Source organism: Hyperolius riggenbachi, chromosome 3, assembly GCF_040937935.1.
Source record: "Hyperolius riggenbachi isolate aHypRig1 chromosome 3, aHypRig1.pri, whole genome shotgun sequence".
Classification (NCBI taxonomy): domain Eukaryota; kingdom Metazoa; phylum Chordata; class Amphibia; order Anura; family Hyperoliidae; genus Hyperolius; species Hyperolius riggenbachi.
Window position 1 is genome coordinate 440,222,747 of NC_090648.1, and position 11,021 is coordinate 440,233,767.

Genomic DNA, 11,021 nt, shown 5'->3' on the forward strand with positions numbered 1-11,021 from the left:
CTGCGGCAGGAGGCCTTACCTGCGGCCCAGCCGGGGTGCCCCCCCGGCCTCATGTCCACCACTGCTGCCCGGCCTCGGTGGCCCCCACGTCCACCACTGCTGTCCACCACTGCTGCCCGGCCTCGGTGGCCCCACGTCCACCACTGCTGCCCGGCCTCGGTGGCCCCACGTCCACCACTGCTGTCCACCACTGCTGCCCGGCCTCGGTGGCCCCACGTCCACCACTGCTGTCCACCACTGCTGCCCAGCAAAGGTGCCCCCTGGCACCACAGCAAAGGTGCCCCCTGGCACCACAGGGCCCCACTGGGTCTGCACCCTCATCAACCAGCCGTGCGGACCCTGAATTTAGGAGCGATTCTCCTCAAGCAACCTGGCTCAAGTGATCCCTGCTGGCCGCCTCCATCATGATTCCCCCCAGCATCCTCTCTACTTTTCGCGGACAATCGGTAGCACCTGTCTAGTTGGGAGCGTGTCGCTGTGTAGCGTCCAGTGCCGAAAATGGCAGCGCTCATATCAGCTCTCAGGCTGCTCCTCCACTCCCACTCTTTTTCTGTTCCCGCTATCAGTGTATGTCTTGCTATGCTATGTGTGTATTACGTTAATTGTACGGGTATGCTGTAATGCTCTGTTCGTATTATGTTAACTGTATGTGTATGCTGTAATGCTCTGTTTTTGCTTTGATTTTGCTTTTGTTTATACGTATGTACCATGCTTAATTGTATACGACGCTCTGCTTAACCACTTGCCGACCGCACACTCATAACGTGCGTCGGCAAAGTGGCAGCTGCAGGACCAGCGACGCAGTACTGCGTCGCCAGCTGCAGCCTAATTAATCAGGAAGCAGCCGCTCGTACGAGCGGCTGCTTCCTGTCAAATCACGGTGGGGGGCTCCGTGAATAGCCTGCGGGCGGCTCGCAGGCTAGATGTAAACACAAGCGGAAATAATCCGCTTTGTTTACATTTGTACGGCGCTGCTGCGCAGCAGCGCCGTAAGGCAGATCGGCGATCCCCGGCCAATCAGCGGCCGGGGATCGCCGCCATGTGACAGGAGACAGCCTGTCACTGGCTGCACAGGACGGATAGCGTCCTGTGCAGCCGGATCTCCAGGAGGGGGCCAGGTAGGAGAGGGAGGGGGAGGATTTCGCCGCGGAGGGGGGCTTTGAGGTGCCCCCCCCCGCCACCCACAGCAGGCAGGAGAAATCAGACCCCCCCAGCACATCATCCCCATAGGGGGGAAAAAAGGGGGGCAATCTGATCTCCCTGCCTGCACCCTGATCTGTGCTGGGGGCTGCAGAGCCCACCCAGCACAGATCACTCAAACCAGCGCTGGTCCTTAAGGGGGGGTAAAGGGTGGGTCCTCAAGTGGTTAAATGTACGCACAAACTGTAATGTTGTCCTATGTATGCTTGTCCCACGTCTACGTATGTACCATGCTTAACCGTGCTATTTTCTTGTTTTTCACCAACGACCCTGTATGCGCCAAAACCAATTCCGGGTACAATCCACCGTTGTACTTGGCGAAATAAATTCTGATTCTGATATTTGCAATGTCGTCAAAACAATGAATTTTTCTTTCCGCTGAAAAATTTATGAAAGTGCTAAGACTCTTATTTTTCTTCATTTTTGAAAAAATTGAAAATTCACAAACTTATAAAAATTTTTACATTATTTCTGCATACATTAATGGACATTTTTGCTCATCACTGTTCACTACATCAGATACTTTTTTATTTATGAGATTTCGTTGAAATTCATACAACAACAAAAACAATAGCATTTTCCTCTTCTAACAGCGCCTTTCTTTTCACAAATTTTCAAAGCAACAAACAAAACATTTCTAAATCAATCACTGTTATGATGCCTCACCTGGTTGATTTCATTGAGCAAGCCCGCACTGGTGTCCAGTCCTGTTGACTGGAGAGTACTGAGTGGTTTTGTTAGAGTTAAATCTGTAAAGTTAGCTGCTGGAGGGAAGCACATTGGATAACATGGTCCTGGAGGGTCTGTTGGAGCCATTCGCACTTCCATGTACTTCAATGTTCCATCTGTGTTTAGGTAAAGAGTTGGTTTGTAATTATCCATGTAATTACTGGAAAGGGTTTTCTTCGAGAAGCACGACATGCAACCACTACCGTAATTATTCCTTCTATGGCATCGCACAATTAATATAATAAATGTAACCACGGAAACCAAGCTGATGGCCACAAGAGAAATGATAAGATATAAAGTCAAATCTGGTGCTGATTCTGAGTTTGTAAGAAAATCGTGAGACTTTGGACTCTCCTGTACAATATTCTCCATGATATTTACAATGAGGGTGACAGTAGATGATAGTGACGGCTCCCCATGGTCACTGACTGAGATCACAAGTCGATGCTCTGTGTTATCCGTCTCCTGTAATCCTCGCAGCACTCTGACTTCTCCTGTATATTCTGAGATGTGAAACAAAGCAGGGCTGGCTGACTGCACAAGACTATAGCTGAGCCAGGCATTGTGGCCAGAATCTAGATCCACTGCAGACACTTTACTCACTAAATATCCAGCAGAAGCAGATCTAGGGATGGTCTCCTGAGCCATGGATTCCCCGGACCTCTCTGGGTATAATATAGAGGGAGGATTGTCATTTGTATCCTGGATAAATAGGAAGACTGACACATTGGAATACAGCTTTGGGGATCCTGAATCTTCCACTCTTGCTGTGATCTGCAGAACTTGGAGCTGCTCATAGTCAAAAGAGCGCTGGGCATAAATATTGCCGGTGTCGGAGTTCATGTAGACAAATGAAGAGGCTGGAGAGCCGTCTATGTGGCTCTCAGCTATGGAGTAAATGAGCTTTGCATTGTCTCCCTCATCTAGATCTACAGCAGATACTGTACATAACAGTCTGCCAGGCTCATTGTTCTCTGATATAAAGGCATTGTAAGCAGCCTGTAGGAACGCTGGAGGATTATCATTAACATCAGAGATATTAATGATGATTGTAGTCTGGCTGCTTAATGATGGAGATCCCAGATCAGAAGCAATCAGTGTGATGGTGTATTGTGAGACCTGCTCCCTGTCCAGATGCCCACTAGTGACCAGGGAGTAACGGTTTGACATGGGCTGGCATTTAAAGGGTAAATCTGGTGATATTTCCAGTTTGACTTCCCCATTTCTGCTAGAATCCCGGTCCCTGACTGTGATAAACCCAACAACAGTCCCCGCTGGGGCATTCTCAGGCACTTTGTTAGTTTTAGAAGTAAAAATGATTTCTGGAGTGTTATCATTCACATCTTCTACTTCGACTTTAATTACGCACCTTCCTTCCAGCTTAGGTGACCCTTTATCTTCTGCACTAATAAAAAGCTCATATGATTTTGCTTCTTCAAAATCCACCTGCCCTTTCACAAGAACTTCTCCAGTATATGGGTTTATTTCGAATACTTTCTTGGCAGCATCAGATGTATAGTGATCAAAAGAATAAATGATGTCACTATTAGCTCCCTCATCCAGATCTGTAGCATTAAGCTTTATAGCTACTGTGCCAATAAGGACGTTTTCTAAGATATTCACCTTATACCGTGGTTGGTCAAACACTGGTGGATTATCATTAATATCTAACACAATGACATTTATCTGAGTGGATCCTGAACGGGGTGGCTGTCCCCCATCTATGGCTGTGAGGGTAAGCGTGTGCTCAGAGAGCTCCTCTCTGTCCAGTATTTTTTTTAGCACAAGTTCTGCAGTTAATTTACCATCATTGTGATTATTTTGAAACAAAGAAAAATAGGGGTTTTCATTCAGTTTATACTGTCGAACTCTATTACTCCCTACATCCAGATCTTGTGCAATCTGTAATGGAAGACGAACACCCGGGCTTGTCACTAACTCTGTAATCCTCAGTGTTTGGTGATTTCTTAAAAATACAGGAGAATTGTCATTAACATCTAAAACCTCAATTTCCAGATTGAACAGCTCCAAAGGATTATCAGCTATAACCTCAAAATGCAGCAAACAGCTCACACTAGATCCACACAGGCTCTCCCTATCAATCCTCTCCTGTACAGTCAATGCTCCATTTCTCTGATCAAAGGCAAATAATCTGCTGTTTCCTTCAGATCCCAAACTCAATCTCCTTTTAGTAATATCTGCTGAGTTTAACCCAAGATCCTGAGCTACATTCCCCACTACAGTCTCTGCATCTGATTCCTCTGCAATGGAATAACGGAGCTGCCCAGAGACCCAGCCCCAGCTACACAGGAGAAAGGAGAAAGCTACTTGCCATTTCCAAGCCTGGAGAGAGCTTTGGTAGTCCATCTCTCATATCCTTCTGGCAAGATTGCCTAAAATGTGCATCCTGTTTTGTAATCCACATAGGTTGTTGCAGAAATCTAGATCATTTTGCTGAAAAGCTCTTCTTTTCTTGTGCTGAAGCCACAGAAATAACATCCACAGAAATCTCATCGGAGCAGCGCAGCAGCTCTTTGTGTGTGAGAGCAGAGGTGGGAGGGTGGATCACTGAGCCAGGGGGAGGAGAGAGCACAGCCAACAGCAGCAGGATTCCTTGCATTGCGTATAATTGTGACCAGATGACGTGACTGCCATCTGCTGGTGAAGAAGGATATCTTCACATTTAAAAATTGACTGAATAAATGCAATGTAGCTTTAGCTATTTGTCACTGATTACATACTATGTGTAGTGTGCCCTGCATTGCATTACTATAGATTTCTCTGTTAGATTATGGTTAATCGTTTAAATAAATAAATAAATAAATATATATTTATATATATATATATATATATATATACACAGTATATATATATATTGTATCCTAACCTTTAGAAAACCAAAGATCTTGTATACACAGGCAGAGTTTTACTAGCTATTGCTGATAATATCATAGAGTTAGAGAGTGAAATTGCTGTACAAGGGCTTCTAGGTCCAAGTTTAGAAAGTTGCTTAAAGGGATGTTATGTTATGAAAAGATCAAGCAAAGAATACTGCATTCTGGTTATAGTCAAACACAAAGTGTAATATGTCAACAGGAATGTCCTCTAAGCTTTAGTTACTGTATATAAACAAATAAATTTATGTTTGTTTTAGGCATAGTAATTACTTATACCTCTTCTTTCCAATAACAAACACAAGGTCGCATTCACAGCGGGACGGTGCGGTTTAATGCGATGTTAAAGTCACAACGTGTCTGCGTTAAGAGGTAACGCACTGAAAGCAGTGAGTTACCACAACGCAGCATTTTTTTTACGCGACTTTAACGTTCCACTGTGAACGGCAGATATGATTAGCATTACAGTGCGGTAAGCTGTGTTATAAGACTTTATAACGCGCGACCATAACGTCACACTGTGAATGGCCCATAGGATTAGCATTACAGTGCAGTAAGCTGTGTTATGACGCGCGACCATAACGTCCCACTGTGAATGCGACCTTAATGTCAGTTTTATCTTATTATTTTTTCAGCAAAACACCACTAAATGTCATTTTAAGCTCATCTAAAGTCCGCTTCAAATAAAATTAATTAAGGCAGCATGGTATTGTAGTGGATAGCACTTATGCCTTTCAGTGCTGGGTCTCCAATTCAAATCTGGACCAGGACACTGCATGAAGTCTGTATGCTCTTGTGTTTGTGTGGGATTCCTCCAGGTACTCCTGTTTCCTACAACATCCTAAAAACATATAGCTGAATGAATCCCCCCCCCCCCAAAAAAAAAAAAAATAGGAAGATAAGACAATGAATTACTATGGTAGCAATTAGACTGTGAGCTCCCCTGAGGGACAGTTAGTGAAACGATTATATACACAATGTAAAAGTGCTGTGGAAGAGTGCAATGCAACCAACAAAAAAACAACTTATAGCAGTATAGCAAGTATATGCTTTGCCCACACAAATACATAAAAGCTCTCTACTACAGAGAAATACTTTGCTTTGGATTGGATAGTAGCTGGATAGAGTAGTTGTTAGGGGCTCTACGTCTGGCACAGGCAACCTGGGTTCAAATCTTAGCTCTTCCTGTTCAGTAAGCCAGCACCTATTCAGTGAGGAGTCTTTGGGCTAGACTCCCTAACACTGCTACTACTTATAAAATGCGTCTTAGTGGCTGCAGCTCAAGCACTTTAAGTCTGCCAGGAGAAAAGTGCAATATAAATATTATTTGTCTGGTCTGTATCACAGTAAATTAGAGAAACATCCAAATAGTCAGCCAGTCTAAGGTAGGCATGGAGAACATGGAAAATAATGGTACCTGCATGTACCGCCAAGTGACAGCAGTGCTGCACCTCTCTATTTACATTGTAGGCATTGCAATAGGGATCAGAGGTAATGGCCATCATATCTAAAGAAAGGCACATATCTGGTATGGAGTGCCATAGTTTCTGCTCCTTGGAAAGGTAAGGGAGATGGAGTTGAAGTGTAATTCCCTTCTTAACCTTAAATATCAGCTCTAGGGCTGGTTCACATGAGAATTAAATGCATTGTTTTCGCCCGCTGAGGAAAGCGCTGTTTAAAAGGGATATACCGCCGTTCCATTCAAATGAATGGAAGCATTTTTTATTACAAGATGGTCAAAGCAGTTGATGTGGTTTGTGTAAATGTCGCAATAGATCCCGTTATGTCGTCCTGGATGCTACATGTAGTGTCCAGTGTCGGCAGTGTTTGTGGGTTCCTCTAGGGCAGTGATCTGCAAACTTGTCTCTCCAGCTGTTAAGGAACTACAAGTCCCACAATGCATTTGCTTTTATGAATCATGACTGTGGCTGTCAGACTCCCACAATGCATTGTGGGACTTGTAGTTCCTTAACAGCTGGAGAGCCAAGTTTGCAGATCACTGCCCTAGGCGCTCTGCACGGTAGCTGCAAAGCGTTTAGTATTGGCTGAGCAGAAGCCTTTGTATAACAGCCCTTACTATAATAACAAAAAAAAAGGATCCAAAGAAAATATCAATATCAATATAGAGTAACACAAGTTTAACAAAATAACACAAGCATAACAACACTATGTAAGGATCACTATTGTCCCTGATCACAGGACATGATGTCACACATCAAATCATTCAAATAGCTCTACCGAAAAGGTCATAGATATCACATCAGGATATCCAATAAAAGGCCAGGCTCATCTACTGATTATGCATCTTATACTGGTGTGTGTGTGTGTGTGTGTGTGTGTGTGTGTGTGTGTGTGTGTGTGTGTGTGTGTGTGTGTGTGTGTGTGTGTGTGTGTGTGTGTGTGTGTGTGTGTGTGTGTGTGTGTGTGTGTGTGTGTAAACCCACGCGCACACACACACACGCACGCACGCACGCACGCACACACACACACACACACACACACACACACACACAGTGAGTGGTGAGACGTGCCTACTTTGTCTTGTGTTGTGGATGGCTATCACAAGTACGCCAACCAATTAATGTATATAGATTTATAGATTTAACAAATGTTGGCCAGGTTGGTAGGTTTGCTTATATTTTTCTATGATTTCAATGATGTCCAATCCTGGAGAGCCTTCTGAAACCAGGCCCATTAATGGAAGTATTTCAGGTTTCACCTTCTCAAGTATTGAGAGGTTTTCTCTTACTATAGTGACAGTGAAGTGAGAGAGAAATGATTTCCTCGCTAAGAATACGGCATCTTCCACGTAAACACAAGAATAGCCATGGGACTTAATTATACAGACAGAACATCAGCTTACACACAGCTGAAATTATACCACGAGCTTCGTACTAGTGGAAATTGTTTCATGTATTTGTTATATTTTTGTCATCTCCTCTGGTTAGATATCTTTTTTTTGTTGCTTAGTAACAGGCTGTGATGTTTTCTTGTCTTTGTAAACATTGTTGAATTTTTATCACAGTGATATATTTATGTATGAAAGAAGCAACAATGTTAAATCAGACATTTTAGCCAAAATGGTTTTATATGCTTTTAGGTAGGGTGGAAAAGAGTTAGCATGTCTATTAGTTTTTATTTTTTTCTTACTGCTGTCTACATCGCTGATGAGGAGATTTCTTATCACTTCCTGTTTAAGAGACACAATGTGAAGTAAAAGGAAATCTACCCATAGGATGTGATGAGGCAGGTGTTTCTACAGGATGCTTATCCTTAGTTCCTGGCTTGGTGACAGCCTTAAAGAGAGTCTGAAGTGAGAATAAATCTCGCTTCAGACTTCATAGATAGCAGGGGCATGTGTGCCCCTGCTAAACCGCCGATATCCCGCGGCTTAATGGGGGTCCCTGATCCCCCAAATCCCCTCCGTAATGCTGGGGAGCGCTTCCTGGTTGGGGCAGGGCTAACCGCCGCAGCCCTGCCCAACGCGCGTCTGTCAGCGCGTATCTCCGCCTCTCCCCCGCCCCTCTCAGTCTTCCTTCACTGAGAGGGGCGGGGGAGAGGCGGCGGTGCGCCGCTGACAGATGCGACTGGAGGCAGGGCTGCAGCCATTAGCCCTGCCTCCAGGAACGACCAAGTCTGCGACCAAGTGTCGCAGTGGGGGGTTTGGGGGTGAAGGGACCCCCGTTTAGCGACGCTATAGCGGCGGTTTAGCAGGGGCACACGTGCCCCTGCTAACTATGAGCTCTGAAGCGAGATTTATTCTCGCTTCAGAGTCTCTTTAACATTTTAAGATTTTTATCAATGTCCAGATGCTGTCACAAGACAGGAGGTTGAATGAGAAATCTCCATTGGGGATGAAGGTGGCAATATTGAAATAAAGTTGTTTTTGTTTTTCTATTTAACCTTGCGCAGGCCCGGATTTACGTCACGGGAGCCTATAGGCACAGATGTCCTGGCACCGTAGACTTTGCCCTTGAACTTACAAACACCTGCAGAACCACACCGCAAGTGTGCTGGCTGGCCCAGCTGGTACTTCTCCCTTACTTCCCTTGCCCGTCATAGGTAGCTACAGGTGTCCCTTAAAGTGGGCACTAATGGTCCAATTTCTAGCGAAAAATAGTTAGAGCGATCAGAAATGCTGACTGGACAAAAAATCCATCAACGAACCAATCTTTGCTTCCTATCTATCACAACCAACAAGAAAATCCATATTTTGGTTTGACAAAAATCCAGCCGGAAACATCAGATCTGCATGCTTGTTCAGGGATTATGGCTAAATGTATTAGAGGCAGTGGATCAGCAGGACAGCAAAGCAATATGCATTGTTCAGAAGGAAATACATTTCAACCTCCATGTGTCTCATTTAGGGTTCCCTTTAAAGTGATATGAAACTCAGCATTTCTTCTGTACGCTAAACGATTCCTTACAGCATAAAATCTACTACCAGAAAAAAATTGGTAGAACAGCATTCAAACAGTTAAATATAGGCATAGCTGAAGCTTATGCCTGTTACACACCATGCAATTTCCCGTCAGATCAGCAGGGTGAATCGATAATTTCTGACAGACGGTTTCTGATAATTTTTCCAATAGATTTTTCAATCACTTCTGTGCAAAAATGATCAGAAAATTAATCAGAAACCTGATCCTGAACCTGTATATCCAAAGTTGAGGCAGTGATAACATTATTTAGTTTGTTTCCTTGTCAGCCTCTATTAGTAAACATTCATAGAAGTGCTTCAGCTGAACAGAAGCAGTTTCCACAGAAGACAAATCTCACTGGATACATTATAATATATAAATACAGCAGCTATGCAAAACATTACAATGGCAGCTTTCAGAGCAGATAAACTGTACTTTGAGAACTTATAATTTGTAAACAGAGGATAATACTTGTGCACATTGAATGTTATGACAGGGTTTAATCCTGCTTTAATGTAAGTTGCTGTGTATATGAACCCATAAACCGGTTCCATACTGGTATGTTATCTAATGTTTTATCCACAATCAAAGATATTTATTACAAAAGTCTAACTAGAAAATAAAAATCCACTTGAGCAAACCACTTATGCTTTTAGTGTCTTCATCCAATATACTCTTTTACATATAATACATAAAATATTGCACAGTTAAGAATAAAACTATTCTTTGCCTTTGTATTGTGATTTGTGAGGGAGAAAACTTGAATGACTGCTCATACAACATACCTCCCAACATTTTTAAATAAGAAAGAGGCACACCTCTAGTCACGCATACCATAAAGATTTCTATGGAAAAATATGTTGTTTTATAGTTCAAACCACACTGGTCCTTTCTATCATTAGTAGTTTTCCATCAAATTAACATTTGAAAATAAGAAATATATAAATTTAAAGGATAGGAATAATATTTTTCAGTAGAAAAACACATCTTTTAACACAGATCTGTACATCGGTCCTGAAAGAGGGACAAATGAGGAAGAAAAGAGGAACAGAGGGAACAGAGGGACATGGCTCCCAAAGAGGGACTGTCCTTCCGAATGAGGGACAGTTGGGAGCTATGCATACACTTTCATTAGTTCACATCTATTGACTTTTTTAAAATATTTGTTGTTGAGTTTCTTCCTAATAGAATTACACAGTGAACACAGAGCTATTCTCTAAATTAGGCACCAGATGCACAAGACAGAATACCTCAAATCTGGAGATTAAAAAAAATAGAGATAGGTCCAGGAGCAGTCACAAACCCTGCTTTCTGTATTGTAAAGTCACAATGACTCTCTGTACCTGAACACACTACTACTTGATGGTTAAACTGGGCAATGTACAAAAAGAACACTAATGCCAAAATCAAACATTTTAAAACATGTTATCTGCATAAATATTACATATGATCCTGCAGAGGCCAGCAATTGGATCACTAGGAAGCACTGAATGCAATTTTCCAAGCGTGAAAATATCTCCTGTGAGAAAACTCAGGAGGAAAGTTTACTGAATAGGGGCCAGCTATATTTACAAAACATCCCATGCTATCCACATTATGGCTGGATGGTGTAATGGTTAAGGGCTCTGCCTCTGACACAGGAGACCAGGGTTGGAATCTCAGCTCTGCCTGTTCAGTAAGCCAGCACCTATTCAGTAGGAGACCTTGGGCAAGACTCCCTAACACTGCTACTGCCTATAGAGCGCGTCGCTGCTACTGTGGCGCTTTGAGTCCGCCA

At 43.3% G+C, this 11,021-nt stretch overlaps 1 protein-coding gene across 47 annotated transcripts in view; it reads right to left on the bottom strand.

The window, feature by feature from the left end:
- Positions 1–11,021, bottom strand: part of LOC137564200 (protocadherin gamma-C5-like) — a 669,033-nt gene that overhangs the window by 100,840 nt on the left and 557,172 nt on the right. Inside the window, exon 1 of one of the 47 annotated variants that reach the window (XM_068277742.1) lies at positions 1,867–4,457. The exons of the other annotated variants lie outside the window; for them this stretch is intronic. Within the exon in view, the coding sequence (XP_068133843.1) occupies positions 1,867–4,296 (2,430 nt within the window). The 5' untranslated portion in view covers positions 4,297–4,457. Of the gene's footprint in view, positions 1–1,866; positions 4,458–11,021 lie in introns of those variants that run through there. 47 annotated transcript variants of the gene reach the window in all.